The sequence below is a fragment of the Papio anubis genome, chromosome 16, assembly GCF_008728515.1.
Source record: "Papio anubis isolate 15944 chromosome 16, Panubis1.0, whole genome shotgun sequence".
Classification (NCBI taxonomy): domain Eukaryota; kingdom Metazoa; phylum Chordata; class Mammalia; order Primates; family Cercopithecidae; genus Papio; species Papio anubis.
In genome coordinates, this window is record NC_044991.1 from 39,905,426 (window position 1) to 39,924,377 (window position 18,952).

General features: G+C 41.8%; 2 protein-coding genes across 7 annotated transcripts in view; one reads left to right on the top strand and one right to left on the bottom strand.

Moving 5' to 3' along the window:
- Window positions 1-375: 375 nt before the first annotated feature.
- Window positions 376-17,979, bottom strand: POLR3F (RNA polymerase III subunit F). Of its 3 annotated transcripts, none has more exons than XM_031656536.1 (10): window positions 17,498-17,979; window positions 15,972-16,089; window positions 12,092-12,159; window positions 11,736-11,756; window positions 11,544-11,611; window positions 9,785-9,897; window positions 4,785-4,928; window positions 4,461-4,568; window positions 3,155-3,346; window positions 376-819 (listed from the first exon to the last, which is right to left on the bottom strand). In XM_031656536.1, exons 1-10 carry the CDS (start codon window positions 17,557-17,559, stop codon window positions 742-744), a joined length of 972 nt encoding a protein of 323 aa, XP_031512396.1. In that variant the 5' UTR covers window positions 17,560-17,979; the 3' UTR covers window positions 376-741. The 3 variants fall into 3 exon arrangements, with proteins under 3 accessions (XP_031512396.1, XP_031512398.1, XP_031512397.1); XM_031656538.1 differs by having other exon boundaries at window positions 17,485-17,977; XM_031656537.1 differs by lacking the exon at window positions 11,736-11,756 and having other exon boundaries at window positions 17,498-17,970.
- A 32-nt stretch (window positions 17,980-18,011) lies between these two features.
- The window catches only part of DZANK1 (double zinc ribbon and ankyrin repeat domains 1), a 98,681-nt gene continuing 97,740 nt past the window's right edge, over window positions 18,012-18,952 (top strand). Inside the window, exon 1 of one of the 4 annotated variants that reach the window (XM_031656531.1) lies at window positions 18,012-18,068. The gene's annotated coding sequence lies outside the window, so the exon portion shown is untranslated. The remainder of the gene's footprint in view (window positions 18,069-18,952) is intronic. The other 3 variants (XM_031656529.1, XM_031656530.1, XM_031656528.1) reach the window with 3 other exon arrangements.

Below are 18,952 nucleotides of genomic sequence, written 5' to 3' on the forward strand. Positions count from 1 at the left end.
GGGCGAGGTGGCGGGCGCCTGTAGTCCCAGCTACTCGGGAGGCTGAGGCAGGAGAATGGCGTAAACCCGGGAGGCGGAGCTTGCAGTGAGCTGAGATCCGGCCACTGCACTCCAGCCTGGGCGACAGAGCAAGACTCCGTCTCAAAAAAAAAAAAAAAAAAAAAAGAACATTTCTGATATAAAAAGGAATAGTGTGTGGAACAGGCATGTTCCACTCTCCCCCAGTCATACCCCAAGTTTGCATACACTCCTTTGCTATTCCTGCCTTTAACCACTTCTAATTTCTTTTCAATGAAACCACTGAGAAAGCAGAAAACAGAAATGGCGGTAGTGAACCAGATATGAAAAAAACTTCCAATGAAGAACTTAATAAACAACTTTAAAAAGAACATTTTTATACTCTAGTCCTTATCATAGTACTTGGTAAATATGGGTATGTTAGCATCTTTTTCCTTGGCCCATCAGGAGTCTTGAAAGATGTGGTCCTCCGGAGTTTCAAAGTGTTTTATTTCTTGAAGAATGAATTTCACTACTAACCTTATTTCTTTCATATTCTACTGGCTATTTTACTAATATAAATTTAGTCTTCATAAATAAAAAAATATGTTTTCATAGCAGCAAGTCTATATCCATTATTATGAAGTTTGCTTTCAAGGAGATTTGATGTTCCATCATGAATTAAATTATCTGCTCCCAAAGTAACTTCATTTGCAAAATGTCCATTAAGTTCATAGCTCTCTATTAAAATTCGAGCCACTCTGTCATGTAAATACAGTTAGATGGTGAAATCTCACCACCTTCATGGCAGTCATCAAAAACCTTTAAAAAAGAAAAAAAATTATATTCAAATTAAAGTTTTAAAATATCTAAGACCCAACCACTTATTTAAAGCAAGATTAAAAACAAAACTTTCTTTTTTTTTTTTTTTTTGAGACGGAGTCTCGCTCTGTCACCCAGGCTGGAGTGCAGTGGCCGAATCTCAGCTCACTGCAAGCTCCGCCTCCCGGGTTTACGCCATTCTCCTGCCTCAGCCTCCCAAGTAGCTGGGACTACAGGCGCCCGCCACCTCACCCGGCTAGCTTTTTTTTGTATTTTTTAGTAGAGACGGGTTTTCACCGTGTTAGCCAGGATGGTCTCGATCTCCTGACCTCGTGATCCGCCTGTCTCGGCCTCCCAAAGTGCTAGGATTACAGGCTTGAGCCACCGTGCCTGGCAAAAACAAAACTTTCAAACTGAAAGGGATTAAGACTGTATTTAAGAACACACTATGGCCGGGCATGGTGGCTCACGCCTGTAATTCCAGTACATTGGGAGTCCAAGGTGGGCAGATCACAAGGTCAAGAGATCGAGAGCATCCTGGCCAACATGGTGAAACCCCATCAGTATCTACTAAGAATACAAAAATTAGCCAAGCGTGGTGGCAGGCGCCTGTAATCCCAGCTAGTCGGGAGGGTGAGGCAGGAGAACTGCTTGAACCCGGGAGGCGGAGGTTGTAGTGAGCCAAGATCACGCCACTGCACTCCAGCTTGGGTGACAGAGCAAGACTCCATCTCTGCAAAAAAAAAAAAAAAAGAAAAAAAAAACAAAACAAAAGAGCATACTATAATAGGGCCCGCTTTGTCATCATTAAGTTAGGAGTAGTAGAGAGGCCTTTTACTGTGGCATTAAGATGACCTTGCTCACCTGTCTGCTGGGCAAAAGGTCATCACCAGGTAACACAGGAAAACAGGCAGGGAGACCTATACATATGAATGACTTGATTTTGATTAACCGAATGTTTCATGTTTAGCTACCTTTTTGTGAAGGGTGCAAAATAGAATTCCTAATATGTTAGCCTTTTGTCTACAGATTGAAACCAGGGCATACAGAGCTTAGGCACATAGACAAAGGCTGATATAATGAAATAAAACACACACAGGCTCATGACTATAAATGCCATGAGGACTGGGACAGTGTCTCGTACTTTCTCTTGGATCCTTAGTGACTAGAGCATAGAGCTGGCACTTATAAAATTTGGGAACGAATGAAGGAGGAGTGCTGGGGCATGCTGCAGGGGAAAGACATGAACTCTGGGTTTGAATCCCGGTTACTTCTAAGCTATAGGCCCCTAGGTCTTCCTAAGCCTAAGCTCCCTCACTTTTAAGGGGAAATAACACCACGAGCTTCAAGAAGGTAAGGAGGATTAAATGAGACCACCTATGGAAATCATCAAGGACACACCTGGCCCAAGGTAGGTTCTCAACAAATCTCATTTTCTGCCCTGTTTAGGTGAAATGATTAGCCCTCATCAAAAAGTGTCCATTTCAAGGCCAAGAGCAGAAAACGCAAATATCCTTAATGTGGTTATTCCAAGAAAGAATGTAAAGCAGGAGGCTGGATGTGGTGGCACATGCCTGTAATCTCAGCACTTTGGGAGGCCGAGGGGATCACCTGAGGTCAGGAGTTCAAAACCAGTCTGGCCAATATGGTGAAACCCCATCTCTGCTAAAAATACAAAAAATTAGTTGGGCATGGTGGCGGGTGCCTGTAATCCCAGGTACTCGGGAGGCTGAGGCAGGAGAGTCGCTTGAACCTGGGAGGTGGAGGTTGCAGTGAGTCAAGATCGTGCCACTGCACTGCAGCCTAGGCGATAGAGTAAGACTCCATCTCAAAAAAAAAAAAAAGAATGTAAAGCAATGATTTGTTCATTAAAGGTCTGTTCATCAAGGTTTCATGGAGGTTTGAATAGCTCTTGGTCAACCCTAAGAGTCTGAGAAAACTGGGGTGTGCTTGCTTTGTTTCTTTTCTTTTTTTTTTTTTTTTGAGACAGAGTCTCACTCTGTCGCCCAGGCTGGAGTGCAGTGGCTGGATCTCAGCTCACTGCAAGCTCCGCCTCCCGGGTTCACACCATTCTCCTGCCTCAGCCTCCTGAGTAGCAGGGACTATAGGCGCCCGCCACCTCGCCCAGCTAGTTTTTTGTATTTTTTAGTAGAGACGGGGTTTCACCGTGTTAGCCAAGATGGTCTTGATCTCCTGACCTCGTGATCCGCCAGTCTCGGCCTCCCAAAGTGCTGGGATTACAGGCTTGAGCCACCACGCCCGGCCTGCTCTGTTTCTTAATGTGGCACTTGCACCCAGGGGCAGTCAAGTGTAAAGTGAAGCCACTGTAACTCACCGGGCAGAGTCCACAGGGTGCCCGGACCAAACCCGTGGGAGGGATGATTGGACTGACTGCCCTGTACAGTTTCATGTGTCCGTCTACACTGCCAACTGTGCCTTCTTTTGCAGCGATGATCGTCATCTCCACTTTTCCATCATAAATGAGTGTATTCAGGATGGTTTCAATGTCCTCCATGGATAACTCTACCTAAAAAAGGCATACATCAGAAAGGACACAAATAGGACAGGGAGATATCCACTTGGAGGGTGTTAAAACAGTAAACGGTTGCTGGGCGCGGTGGCTCACGCCTGTAATCCCAGCACTTTGGGAGGCCGAGGCAGGTGGATCACCTGAGGTCAAGAGTTCGAGACCAGCCTAGCCAACATGGCAAAACCCCATCTTTACTAAAAATACAAAAATTAGCTAGGTGTGGTGGCGGGCATTTGTAATCCCAACTACTCGGGAGGCTGAGGCAAGAGAATGGCTTGAACATGGGAGGCGGAGGTTGCAGTGAGCTGAGATTGCACCACTGCACTCCAGCCTGGGCAACAAGAGCCAAACTCCATCTCAAATAAATAAATAAAACAGTAAAGGGTCATAATTCTTCTGGGAAATGGGAGAAACATTATGCTGGGGTGGAGTAATTTGAAGCACAAAGAGGAGGAACAATAGTCCAAGTTAGCACAAACCACTGAAATGCCAGGGACAGAACTCTAAGCGCATGCTGAGTTTGACACTTTCTGGTATTTTTACTTCCTAGGTAAAATCTAGAAATCTTATAAAAAAGTAGCATTTCTTTAGCAGGAATTTATTGGAGATTTATAAAATGCTTGAGCAGAAAGGCACTCTAAACATCAAATAGTCCAAGTTCCTAGTTTTTATAAATGAGAAATCTGAGGCCCAGGAAATTAAAATGAAACGTCCAAAATGGCCACTTTGATTTCTTCACTGTGAAAAGCATCCGTGTCCTTAAAAAAAGAATTTCAAAAGGCTAGGGTACAGTGGCACTTTGGGAGGTCAACGCAGGAGGATCACTTTGAGTCCAGTAGTTCAAAACCAGCCTGGGCAACAAAATGAGACCCTATTTCCAAAAAAAATTTAAAAAGCATCAGTGTCCCAAGCTTAGTGTCAGTTCAGACAATGCCCAATGGTAGTGACTGCCTTTGCTTAAGATACAGGACAGTATTTTCCCAAAGTGGATTCTGCAGAATGTTCGTAGCTATCATCCCCCAAAAAACAGTCTGGGTCAAATACATGTTTGGAATACATTGTATGTGATGAAGAATAAGTTTTAAAAAATAAGATGAAATTCAGTTCTGACCTTACTGATTCCCAATTCACAGATATATTTCCACACTTCATGTGATGAGGCAAATGAACTATTTCTTTGTATCATTGGGTTCTGTTTGCTTTCTCGTGCAGTTTCTGCCTATAAGGATTGAAACATAAGAAATCTAAGCAAGAATATTGGTGTGTTTTCTGAATACACTTTATACTGAGTCAAACCAACAGCAGAACATATTTAGTTTAGGAAAAATTACCAATTTCAGGTTTTTAATTCCTATAAAATATGATAGATTAAAATCCTCTACGAAAAACTTTTTACAAGAGGGTTTGTGGTGATGTTTCCTCAATCATACCTCACCTTGGATTGTAGGAATTTAAAACACTGTTGGTTCAGCACCTCTACAAACTCAGATTCAAAATCCTGGTCACTATACCAGGCTCCGCCAGTCACAGACCGATCCGGCTGCAGGTTATAAAGCATGTACACCTTCTTTTTTGAGGCCTAGGAAAGAACACGCACAGTTCAGGTGTTTATAACAATTTCCAAAAACGAAAAGAAAAACACCTATATTTTGGAACAGTTTAAGACGTACAGAATTATTGCAAAGATAGTACACAGAGCTCCTATATGCTCCACGCTGTCTCCCCTATTTTTAACGTCTTGGATTAGTGTGGTACACTTGTCACAATTAATGAACTAATATTGATAAATCATTACTAACTAAATGCCGTACTTTATTCAGATTTCATTAGTCCTAATGTTCCTTTTCTGCTCCAGGATTCCATCCAGGACATCATACTACATTTAGTCATCTCTCCCAGGCTTCTTTTAGTTGTGACACTTTCTCAAACACCATATTTCTATCACTATGGACTCATGATCATTTATCTTATACTTTGAGTTACATTCAAATACTTCACTGTTATTCCCATATTGGAAGCTTTGGAATGCTTTGGGCATTGGAAGCTTTTCACTTGGTTCCTGTATCCCTTTGATATGCTCCCATCATTGCGTGTGTGTGTGTGTGTGTGTGTGTGTGTGTGTGTGTATTTTAGCCCTTTCTTTCTTTCTTTCTTTTTTTGAGACAGGGTCTTGCTCTGTCGCCCAGGCTGGAGTGCAGTAGTGCAATCTCCATTCACTGCAACCTCTGCTTCCTGGGTTCGAGTGATTCTCCTGCCTCAGCCTCCCAAGTAGCTGGGATTACATGCACGCACCACCACGCCCAGCTGATTTTTGTATTTTTAGTAGAGACGGGGTTTTACCATGTTGGCCAGGATGGTCTCGATCTCTTGACCTCGTGATCCTCCTGCCTCGGCCTCCCAAAGTGCTGGGATTACAGGTGTGAGCCACCGTGTCCAGCTATTTTAGCACTTTCTTACTTTCTAGCACTACAAGATGTCAAGAGCATTTCCTTTTTTTTTTTTTTTGAGACAGAGCTTTGCTGTCATTGCCCAGGCTGCAGCCAGGTTCAAGCGATTCTCCTGTCTCAGCCTCCCGAGTAGCTGGGATTACAGGCACTCATCACCATGCCCAGCCAATTTTTTGTATTTTTAGTAGAAATGGGGTTTCACCATGTTGGCCAAGCTGGTCTCATTCCTGACTTCAGGTGATCCACCTGCGTTGGCCTCCCAAAGTGCTGGCATTACAGGCATGAACCACCGTGCCCAGCGTCAGGAGCATTTTCAGTATGTTCATTTTATTGCATGATAGTATTAGAAACCAAGACTTGGGCACTAGATGTGTTCATTGCCATCGGGATGTCATCACTTCTAGGCCTTCTCAGTTGGCAGCACAAGACTTATGTGTGCATATTAACCTTTGTATATATACATATAGCTATCCTCAATATTTCTAAATTAACCATCTATATTATTTATATTAAATTATACAAGAGTCCATACTGATGTTTTCAAGTCTAATCCATTGCTACATGGATCATTCTAACTTCCTTTGTTTGTCTGTAACTGCTCACTCCAACATTGAGGAACCCAAATTTCACTGGGGTGTAAACATGAAGAATTTGGGCCAGGCATGGTGGCTTATGCCTGTAATCCCAGCGCTTTGGGAGTCTGAGGTGAGTAGATATTTAAGTCTAGGAGTTCAAGACAGGCCTGGACAACATAGTAAAACGCTGTCTCTACAAAAATACAAAAATTAGCTGAGCATGGTGGCATGTGCCTATAGTCCCAGCTACTTGGAAGGCTGTGGTGGGAGGATGGCTTAAGCCCAGAAGGTTGATGCTGCAGTGACCTATGATCATGCTACTGCACTCCAGTCTGGGTGACAGAGCCAGACCATGTCTCAAAAAAAAAAAAAAAAAAAAAAGAAAAAAAAAAAATTTGGCTAGACTATGTCTTTTTTTCTAGGAAGTAACTTCTACATCTTTGGAATTTCCCAATAGGCCTTGTTATTCATGGTGAATCCCTTAGATCACACCTGGGTTTATGCTAACAAAGTGACTCCTGATGGTACCCTAAATCGTTTCAGGATAGGAGGTGTCCATGCTGGAAAGACCAACCACATGATTAGAGGGTTGGGGCTTTGGGCCACGTGACAATCAGTCCAATCTCTTGGGAGGGGAGAGGAGCTGGAGATTGAATTCACTCACATGAGCAATGATTCAATCAATCATGCCTGTATAATGAAACGCTAATAAAAACTTTGGACAGCAAAGCTTGGGTTAATTTGGTTAATGCTTCTGTCATACAAAATAATTTCACCACCCGAAAAATATTTCTCGTGCTTCACCTATTCAACTTTCCCTACCACCCCTGCCCTCACCCCTGATCTTTTTAGTCTGTATAGTTTTGCTTTTCCAGTATGTCATATAGTTGTAATCATATAGTATGTAGCCTTTTTGGACTGGCTTCTTTTACTTAGCAATATGCATTTAAGATTTACTCATATCTTTTCATGACAGCTTATTTCTTTTTATAACTGAATAATATTCTGGTTTGTTTATCCATTCACCTATTGAAGAATACCTTGGTTGCTTTTGATTATGAATAAAGTTGCTGATTGTGAATAAGGCTGCTATAAATATTCATGTAGTTATGTGGACATAAGTTTTCAAATCAGTTGGGTAAATACTTAAGAGCTTGACCTTTGGACGATGTGGTAAGGCTGTGTTTAGTTTTGTAAAAAACTGCCCAGCTTTTTTACAAAGGGGCTGTACCATTTTGCATTCTTAGCAACGTATGAGTGTTCGTCTTGGTTTGTATCTTGTCAGCATATGGTATTACCAATTTTTAGGTTTCGGCTATTCGAATAGGTATGTAGGGGCATCTTACTACACTAAATTTTATTTTAATTTGCAGTTCTCTAATGAAAAATAATGTAGAGCATCTTTTCATATGCTTATCTGCCATCTGTGTATCTTCTTTGGTGAGGTTCAGATCTTTTGCTCATTTTTAGTTGTATTATTTGTTTTCTTTGTTTTTTGTTTGTTTGTTTGTTTTGAGAAGGAGTTTCGCTTTTGTTGCCCAGGCTGGAGTGCAGTGGTGCAATCTCGGCTCACTGCAACCTCTGCCTCCTGGGTTCAAGCAATTCTCCTGCCTCAGCCTCCCAAGTAGCTGGGATTACAGACATGTGCCACCACGCCTGGATAATTTTGTATTTTTAGTAGAGACAGGGTTTCACCATGTTGGTCAGGCTGGTCTTGAACTCCTGACCTCAGCTGATCCACCTGCCTTGGGCTCCCAAAGTGTTGTTTTCTTATTGTTGAATTTTGGGAGTTCTTTGTATATTTTGGAGACAAGTGCTTTATCAAATATGTGATTTGCAAATATCTTTTAGTATGTAACTTGTCTTTTCATTCTCTTAGCAATGTCTTGCAAAGCTGAGGTTTTCAAAAAATTTTGATAAACTCCAACTTATCAACATTTTCTTTCATAGGCTACTATTGGAGTTGTAGTCCAACAATTCATTAATAAAGCCAAGGTCATGTAGATTTTCTATGTTTTCTGCTAAAAGTTTTATAGTTTTGCACTTTACACTTAGATCTAAGATTATTTTAACGCTTAAAAGGACACGGAAGTTCAGCAACGGAAGAATGAACAAAAGGTGATATACATCTGTACAATGGAATTTTAATTGGCAATAAGAAGGAATGAAGTACAATATGGATAAACCTTGAAAACATCATGTTAAGTCAAAGTAGTCATACATAAAAGACTACATCTTCTATTATTAAATAGGCAAATCTATAATAAAGACAGAAAATAAACTATTTGTTGTTAGGGACTGTGGAAAGAGAGGCTGGGAAATAAATACTAGTGGCCACATTTGGGGGTGACGAAAATGTTCTAAAATTAGGACACTGGTGATGGCTGCACAACTCTAAGATTATAGTAAAAACCAGTGACTGTAAATCCAAAGATTTTACACTTTAAAAGGATGAATGAACTCTGTGGTATGAATGATGATTTATATTTCAGCAAAGCTATTATTAAACATAAAAATGTAGAAGGAAGACTGGCAAAATGAGGCTAGGTGATGGATACACAGGGATTTATTATATGATTTTTTCTACCTTTATGTATATTTGAAATTATCCATTAAACAATGTGGAAGGGAAATGTTATTCTAAATGAGAAGTGGTACAGCATAAATATTTGATAAATAAAATCACTAATAAGCATCAAATTCTTATAACTGATGTTACAGTTCTTATAGTTCTTGTTTTATTCAAAAATAAAAACTTGAAGCAACATGTAAGTGGATATTTGAGGAAAGGTCTACTCACTGCCACAGACTTAACAGCTTGGAAATTATAAAATTTGAATTATAGCTTTAATTCTTATGAAATGTATATTGAAGCAAACTTTATTCTAGGGGAATCTCAGCTCCTCTGATGTCTAAATCAGTAAGATTAGGGGCAGATGTCCCTGAGGGAGCCAGCTCTGGAGCAGGAGTGGGACAGGATGAGGAGCAGGAAAAACACACGTGTACTAGAAGAGAAGCTCCACCAAGGCAGGGATCTTTCTACGACTTGTTCATTAATGTATCCCAAGCACTCAGAACAGTGTCTGGCACACAGAAAATACTCTTTGTTGAATGAGAAAGTTAATATGTTGGGATAAAGTAAATTATCTTACACACCTCAAAATCTAGGAAAAATGTTCACAGTTCCAAAGATTCTTCACTGAAGACAGTAAAGTAGTTTTAGATCTTTGAGTGGGTGAGATACCAAGAACTAACTGTGTAGGGATAAGTCTAAGCAGTATCTCCAAACCAATCTAACACGAGCTAAATTTTTAAGTCTTTTTGGACCAGCTGTTCTAAATCATGACATAACTTCAAGAATTCAAACTTGAAGCAACATATGTAAGTGGATATTTGAGGAAAGGACTACTCACTGCCACAGACTTAACAGCTTTGATAAGCTTTTTACTTTCCAAATTCTTCAGGATTTTGTTGATTTCTGTTAATGGCAAATTACTTTTATAGCGGATATCTCTGCTCCATATTCCTATGAGAAAGTAAAGTAAAATAAGTTGAGCTATGTTTTCATGGATTTTTAATTTTATTCCTCTAACTCGTATCTCATTCCAAAGCTAGCAGTATAAAGCTAACGGTAAAAATGAAATGACTTAGAGGTAAGAACCTTGGCTAAAGTAGCAAAAGTATGCCAAACAATAAATAAGTCTAATGCTTTATAAGATTTATTATAATGATTTATAATTTCTAACCAGAAATTTCTTGGAATCCAGTGTGGCACACTTTTAAAAATTTTATGGAAAGGGCCGGGCACGGTGGCTCATGCCTGTAATCCCAGCAATTAGGGAGGCCGAGGCAAGTGGATCACTTGAGCTCAGGAGTTTGAGACCAGCCTGGCCAACATGGTGAAACTCTGTCCCTACTAAAAATACAAAAATAATTAGTTGGGCCTGGTGACGTGCACCTTGTACTCCTAACTACTTGGGAGGCTGAGGCACGAGAATCGTTTGAACCCGGGAGGCGGAGGTTGCAGTGAGCCGAGGTCACGCCATTGCACTCCAGTCTGGGCAACAGAGTGAGACTCTGTCTCAAAAAACCAAACAAAAAAAATTATGAAAAGGACATTTTTATAATGGAAGGAAAAATCATGGCTGCAACAGAATTAACTTATATCATCTGTACCCTTAATTCTGTTTTCTGATATTTTCATTTTAGATTGTAAATGTGAAATACAAACTTAAATTTGGGTCAAGGTCAACTGCCATCCTCAAGTGGGACAAAAACACTCTTTAGATGAGTGTCTGCACGCATGTAATCCATTATTTATACAACATTGTATTTGTGAGATGGAAAAAGGAAGCCTAGGGTTCTTATGCCTGCTAAAAGCCCTGTGTGAGAAGCAATGATTTCTTTTTCAAAGAAGGAAATAAGTGTTATATATGAAAAGGGAATGTATATAAACATTTTGCTTTATTTTCTTCCCAATGTAGTGGCATAATGAGACAGGAAGATTAAAAAAATATGCAGAATGGCCTTCTCATAGGACTATTTTAAAAAATGTTAATTTTAATAAATATAAGAATTAATTATATAATTTCAGATTACATCTCAATTTTTCAAGCTACTATCAATGACTCAAATAGATCCTAAATTATTGTAATTGAGGATTGCAATCTAGATACAGTTCTTCAAGGGGGGTAGAAGAGGAACTATAGCGCAGAGGGACATCCATTAAGACACTGCTACACGACACTGGCTTTCCTTTTGCTCCTTGCAAAAACGAGAGGTGTCAGCATCCACAATTTATAGATAAGATGAAGAAACTGAAGCTTACAAAGTTTAAGTAACTTGTCCATGGTCATATAGCTAGAAGGTACAGATTTTTTTTAAAAAAACTTAAATTTGATTTATTTTGAATAGATAATACATTCATGTGACTCAGAATTCAGAAGTCTTTTTCCATCCCTGGCCACAGCCCTCTAGTTCTTGTCTCTTTCAAGGCAGCAACGGCCTTACTCTTGGGTGTCCTTCAAGCACATGCATGTTATATTTGTATGTTCTATTCCCTTCCTCAGCATACTCTGTTCACCGAGCTCTACCCTGGGAAGCTGAGATCTGGGTCCCTATATTTGGCTCCAAAGACAGTGTTTTTTTCTGCTTCATCCTTCACATGCTTACCTTTATTTCCTGCATCCTCTATGATTTGATATACTAGTTTCTCTTGGTTATCTGACCCCTTCATTTTACTGCAGGGGAATAAAGTAAAATTAATAAGGTAAAGACTATAGGATAATCTAATAATCTACATCACTACTTAAAATTAACAGACAAGGTCACCACAGCGACATATTTACCAAAAGAAAGGCTTACCTTAAAAAGAATGAGACAGAGCTGTGTGTACCAACATGAAAAGATGTCCAAGATATAGTAAGTGAAAAAAACAAGTTGCAAAACAGAATGGATAGCATGATTCCATTTTTGTTAAAAAAAGAAAAAAGAAAGATTATATATAAATATATAATCTATGTGTATTTATATATAGCTAGAAGAAAGGATATATACTAAATTATTAAGAGCAGCTACCTCTGGGAAATGGAATATATCATAGGAGGTGGGGATGATACACAGGACAGGTTTATGTAATTTTGTATTAGCTTTATTCCCAACACATACATTATTTTTGCAATAATAAAAATTTTCTTAAAATTAAAAAAACTAGTACTTACCCAGCATTCTGAGAGTCCTTTATTCTATATAAAAGGCCTGTATTGCTCCTTAAGAGATCCAACTGACCCTAGTTTTTAAGACAGTAGAAAACAGGAGTCAATTATTTTGGAGATATGTCAAATGACAAATGCTGATACATTATTTAACATTCTTAATTTTTCAAAACCTGCTCTTTAATCTCAAAATTTTTCAAAATATCAATATTAACAATTTCCTGTATGCTAGATCTTGGCTTGGTTATATGACCAATGCATAAAGAATTTTTAAAAAGCAGCTTGAGAATAAAAATCTATATTCAAAATCAAATAAATCCAAATTACATATATAAAATAAATACAGTAAAAATATAATTTATATAAATAAAAAGTTTAAATAAAGACTAAATAGGCATATTCTGTTGCACAGTGAAAAATAAAATTTATAAAGTTAATGGCTGGGCATGGTGGCTCACACCTGTAATCCCAGCACTTTGGGAGGCCGAAGCAGGTGGATCATTTGAGGTCAGGAGTTCGAGATCAACCTGGCTAACATGGCGAAACCCTGTCTCTACTAAAAATACAAAAATTAGCCTGGTGCAGTGGCAAGTGCCTGTAATCCCAGCTACTTGGGAGGCTGAGCTGAGACCGCACCACTACACTCCAGCCTGGGTGACAGAGCAAGACTCCATCTTGAAAAAAAAAACAAAAAAAAACCAAAAAGAGTTAATAGTGACATTTACTGATGTCAGCCAATGAATAAAAGGACTAGAGTAGTATCGTTTTTACATCGCAATTCAGAAGTAAAATAAAGTATGTCTGTCATGCTCCTGAATTTCCTTGGGTCCGAACTTAAGAGAACCCAGATAGTTATAGCACTAGGCTCTGGCAGTACTGGAAAGCCATAGTTGAGAGAAAGGCCATTCCCTTGTTTTATTTATTTATTTGTTTAGAGACAGAGTCTCACTCTGTCACCCAGGCTGGTGTGCCGTGGCACGATCTTGGCTCACTGCAACCCCTGCCTCCTGGGTTCATGCGATTCTCATGCCTCAGCCACCCAAGTAGGTAGGATTACAGGTGTATGCCACCATGCCAGGCTGATTTTTGTCTTTTAGTAGAGACAGGGTTATGCCATATTGGCCAGGCTGGTCTCGAACTCCTGGCCTCAAGTGATCTGCCTGCCTCAGCCTCCCAAAGTGCTGGGATTACTGGCATGAGCCACTGTGCCCGGGCCATTCCCTTGTTTTAAAACAGACACTCATGACTTGGAAATGGATTTACATACTGAATGAATGGTGACACATTCCCTCTGTTCCCTGACCCCATGAAGTGGCAAAGTAGGACTACAAGGCCCAATCCAGAGGCTCTATTTGGTCATTTATCCAGCTTATGAATATTTACTGAATACTTGTACTGTGCCAGGTGTTATGATAGGTGTTTGGGGGAACAACATGAATTCTAAAAGAGAAACACACAGCTGACTTCAGTACCATCTGGTTGGCATTAAGACAGAGGTAAGTAAAGCCACCCTGAACTCTCAGGTTGGGTACTCGGAGAACAGGCTGTGGTCCAGCCTGGGAGTAGGGGGGAGTTCAGTGACTTCCTGGAGACAATGGCAGAGCTGAGTCTTAAATAATAAAGAGTTAGTCATCTGTAAAGAGTAAGAAGAACCGTCTAAGCAGGGGGAACAACATGAGTCCCGAGGCATGAAACAGCATGATGTGGCAGGAAACCAAAAACAGTCTGCTCCTCCTGAAACCTAACTTTTGAGGTACAGTGGTGGAGATGAGGCTGGTGAGCAATGCAGGGACTCAGTGTGGTAAACCCAGGAGTTTGAACTTCAATCTCCAGTATAAACAAATTGTAGGTGGTAGAGTGCCTTGGTCAGACCTGCATTTAAGACGGATCGGGGGCAAGGGGCAGTGGCTCACGACTGTTATCCCAAATCAGGCTGGCTTCTCTGAGACCGATGGAGTCATGGAAGCCAGTTAAGATGCTACTGCAGCTGTCGAGGTAAAAGCCCTGAGCCTGAACATAGTTCGGTACCAGGGACAGAAATGGAGGGGGTGTGAAGAGCAAATTTAAGAACTGTTTTTAAGGGCTAAAATCAGAAACACTACATGATTTATTAATTATCACTTCATTTCTTAATATCCTTTGATAGCTCTACTACTGCCTACATACAACCTATAGCCAATAGGATTTGCAGTGGGTGGGTGGTGGCAGAGGTGGTAAAAGAGAGGTGCTGAAGATGATTTTCAGTCAGAAGGAAAGAGCTGAAAGGGCGATCAGAGGAAAAAGGGAACTTTTTCCACTGCTACAACCTCCCAGAATCCCTTCCTCTATGCTTCCTAGAGCTGAAGACCTTCACCACAGTGAAAGAACTAGAAATCAGCAACATTCCTTTGTCCTTGGGCTAGAACAGGGGTCAGCAATCTGCTCCACAGCTTGTTTTTATAACTAAAGTTTTGCTGGAACATGGCTGTAGCCATTTGTTTATATATCATCATCCATGGCTGCTTCTTGCTAAAATGACAGAGTAGTTGTGAAAGAAATCATATGGCTCACAAAGCCTACAACATATACTCTCTGGCACTTTATAGAAAAAGTTTGCGAACTCCTGAGCTAGAAAATTGATGGGAAAGGTTTAAGAAAAGATTCATCTGACCCCAAATCTCCATATCCAGAGCCCTTGGAGATCCAATAAGGCTAGTGGACTTAAAAAACAAATCAGTCATTCAGATGATGCCTTGGCATAGAACTCTTTAACCTAACTGCTACTAAAGCCAAACTGAAATGCTCTCAGGAAAAGTATGTTTTCATGATGAGGGAAAGTAAGGAGAGATTTAGAGCATCCGGCACCACTAGGGGATTTTTAGACAGTCTTGCTAGTTTGTTTGTTTCTGGACAGTTAGAGAATAGCTTCAATGATATATTTCATTGCGATGTCACTGGGGCCTAAGGCTGCACTTCCTCCCCAAGGCCCAGCATTCTTCATTCAACTGGACTCATTCTTGCTTCCTGAAACGCTCAGTGACAATGTGGAGAATGCAAGCCTGATGACTGGGCTCTGTGACAACTCATAGAAAAATCGGGGGTTGGAAGGGGGTGGTATATTTTATAGGAAATGGTCCAACACAAGTAGTAGGAAGTGAACAGAAGGTGAGAACAGACTAGACCTATGTACGGCAGTGGCAATTAATAATACAACAGTTATAACATAATACATTTATTTCATTTGTCTTATAACGCATAATTATTTCTTTTTTCAATTCAGGCAGTTTGAGGTATTTCCTGGTTTAGAGTCTTATCAGTCAAACCTAACATACTTTCTCGTTTTATGACTGCTGTATTAGGGTTCTCCAGAGAAACAGAACCAATAGGATACGTCTCTCTCTTGAAAGATTCCTCAGAAGGTATTTGCTCTGTGATTATGGAGGCTGAGGAGTCCCATAATCTGCCCTCTGCTAGCTGGAGACCCAGGAAAGTTAGTGTTGGAGATCAAAGGGCTGAGAGCAGAGAGCTCAGGGTGTAGATGCCAGTCCAAGTCTGAAGGTCTGAGAACCAGGAGTGCTGAGGGCACAAGATCCATAGCCCAGATCAAGATTGAATTCAAAGAGTGAATTCAATCTTCTTCTGCCACTTTGTTCTATTTAGGCCCTGAATGGATTGGATGATGCTCAATCACATTGGACCCACATCTACTTTACTGGGTTCACCAATTCAAAATGCTAACCTCTTCCAGAAACACCCTCACAGACACTCCAATAAAATGTTTAACTAGATATCTAGGAATCCTGTATCTTAGTCAAGTTGACATGAAATTAACCATCACAACTACATAATAAAAACCGATGATAATCAGCATATTAGTAATTATGCAAAATAGTTAGATTCACCTTACCATAGACAACAACCTATTGATGGCTACTGCCCGCTGCTGGGCCTCTATATGAGGCATTTCATTCTGAATTACTTGGTCTGTGATTCCATGAGGGAACTGGTGACATAATTCTATAATCCTAGAAACAAGGGTATTAATGTTATCCTTCATGGTTACCTGTTTCAAGAGACAGTAGGGGTAAAAACACAAGTAGAATAGTTTGAAATTGTGCCTTTTTCACATTTGGAAGACAATCTGGGTTTCTGCGATGGTTTTGGATCAAAGCATTTTAGACACTGAAAAAGATGATTTCTAAATACATGATTACAGTATTATTGTTACTTAAGAAGAATATTTCTTTTCCTCACTAATAACTTTAAATTAGAGCAAAAGTCTAATGAAATCACAGAAATAATATTAAAGCTGAGACTTCAATTTTCTCAGGTGTAATAAGTATGACAAAGTTAAGCCATAAATCTGCAAGCAGGAGGCAAATGCAGACGTTTCTGGTGGGAAGCCAAAATTTATGACAATTCACCAAAATGGGGCCTGTTTTGGGAATTATATCTACCAACCAAAATAGGTCAAAATCTTCACCTAGTCAACATCAACAAATGTATTATTCCTAACAGTTTGAGAAAGTTAGGTCTTTCAAAAGCACGTGATAATCTAAGAGTGGCAGTGCCTCGGTAAAAAATATAAAAGGCGGTGGTGGCTCACGCCTGTAATCCCAGCACTTTGGAAGGCCGAGGCGGGCGGATCACGAGGTCAGGAGATGGAGATCACCCTGGACAACATGGTGAAACACCGTCTCTACTACACTACAAAAAATTAGCTGGGCGTGGTGGTGCGCGCCTGTAGTCCCAGCTACTCGGGAGGCTGAGGCAGGGGAATCGCTTGAACCCAGGAGGCGGACGTTGCAGGGAGGCGGAGCTTACAGTGAGCCGAGATCCTGCCACTGCACTCCAGCCTGGCGACAGAGCGAGACTCCGTCTCAAAAACAAACAAACAAATAAACAAATAAAAATGAAACTGGCGGAGGCTTTGGGTATCCTAAAAGTCTTGAGTTCAATACTGCACTGAAACTACCTGACTTAATGTTGCTTCGTAAGCACCAACTGCGCTCTAACTCCGCCTAAACGTTTTGACATAGACGTTCCCTTCGTGACAAGAGCGATCCTGGATCAGAACAAGCATTCACAAGTGTTCTAAAGGGAAGGAAAGCCGAGGGTCTCCTCTCAAAGCACTGATCACGTCAAAGTAGGAAGGCAGCACATCATCACAACTTCCCCTAAAGTATCAGGGCAAAGCCAGTCAGCTACACAAAGTTGCAAGCTGTCAAGCCCATTTTGAACTTCTTGAGTTCTGCTCTCCCAGGATGGGAGGTTAGAAGTGGATCCAGAACCTCGCAATCGTTTTCCGGCGTGCTCACCCCACCCGCTCCGGCCACTCCCGAGGGATCCGGGTGAAGGGGTCCGGCTGCCCAAATGCTGGCCGCCTGATGGAGTCCCAAGCCGGAGCCTCACTGGTTTACCTGTTTGGTTTACCTGTTTTCTATTTCGACCGGATCCGCGTCGGGCGGCTGCACCTTCACCTTCACCTCCGCCATGAGGGAGCAGTTCCTGACGCCTGGGGGAAAGATGCACAGAGCGGCCCGGTAGCAAGCGGGAGAACCCTGGGGACCAGTGGAGGATAGCGCTTAGCGGAGAACTAGGGGCTTTTTTCCTCGTGTCGCAGCGGTCCTTCCTTGCCTTTCGGCGGGAGGTGGCCAAGTCGCGCCTGCTCCGGTCCACTTACAGGCGCCGCTACAGCTTCTTATCCTTGTTTTTCAGAATGTCAATGCCCATCGGACGCACAAGCTTGGTTCCTTCATTCTGAGTTGGGAAGCCAACTTTTAGCACTTTGCAACTCTGTAAAGGAATATTCTTAGATGCCTATGGGAAAGCCCTAGGAAAGGAGCTCAAGGCAGGTACCAGGCTCCCTTCGGGGCGGCAGGGGCGGGGCTAGTTGCTAAGAAGCTGCCTTGCCGCCAATCATCTGCCCAGCTCCCAGTGGGCGGGGCACGGCTCGCAGCGTCTGTGGTAACCCGGGCGGCGGCGAAGGAGGAGGCAAGAGGCGGTGAGAGGCCGGCGACTGGGTTGGGAACTGCAGAGATGGATTAGGGGTCCCGATCACGGGTCCCCCGGTTAGAGGAAGAGGAGGGCGGCTAGAGGAGGGGAAGAGCTTGCCTTACTCCAGCCGAAAGGATGCAGGTGTCCTTGGCAGCCCCTGACGGGCGGGGACAACCAAACGGGGTTCCGGATCCGGGTTACGAGGGGACGGTCCACTTTGGGAGAGTTGAGGGGTCTGGGGATCCTGTGGACTGCTGCACGTTGCCATTTGGGCCTGGCGGATCCGCCTTTTTCTTGATTCCCTTTGCGTGGGGCCCACTGGCCACCCCAGCTTCGTAAGGGCAGCTGCTAGTTGATGCTCGCGAATTACCTCCTCTCCTACATATTTTTTATTTAGAAATAATTTTTCAACTATTTTTATTTTATCTGCCTTTCACTTGAATGGAAATGCGACTATAGGCAAGTCTGAAGTCCAGCTACACTCCTGTAGGAGCTATTGCTGTGCTGTCAGTATCTGCAGTTTATATTCTTGGCCCTCGATCTGGAACTATCCAACGAGGCATTAAGTTCACCCCTTAAATTAGTTACCCCACTTTTGAAAATACAGTCTGTGACAAAGCTCAAACTGCAGAGATGTTCAGATCAGCATTATTAGAACTGCAGCAGGCGGCCGGGCACGGTGGCTCACGCCTGTAATCCCAGCACTTTGGGAAGCCGAGGCGGGCGGATCACGAGGTCAGGAAATCGAGACCATCCTGGCTAGCACGGTGAAACCCCGTCTATACTAAAAATACAACAAAAAAAATACAAAAAAAAAAAAAAAATAGCCGGGCGTGGTGGCGGGCGCCTGTAGTCCCAGCTACTCGGGAGGCTGAGGCAGGAGAATGGCGT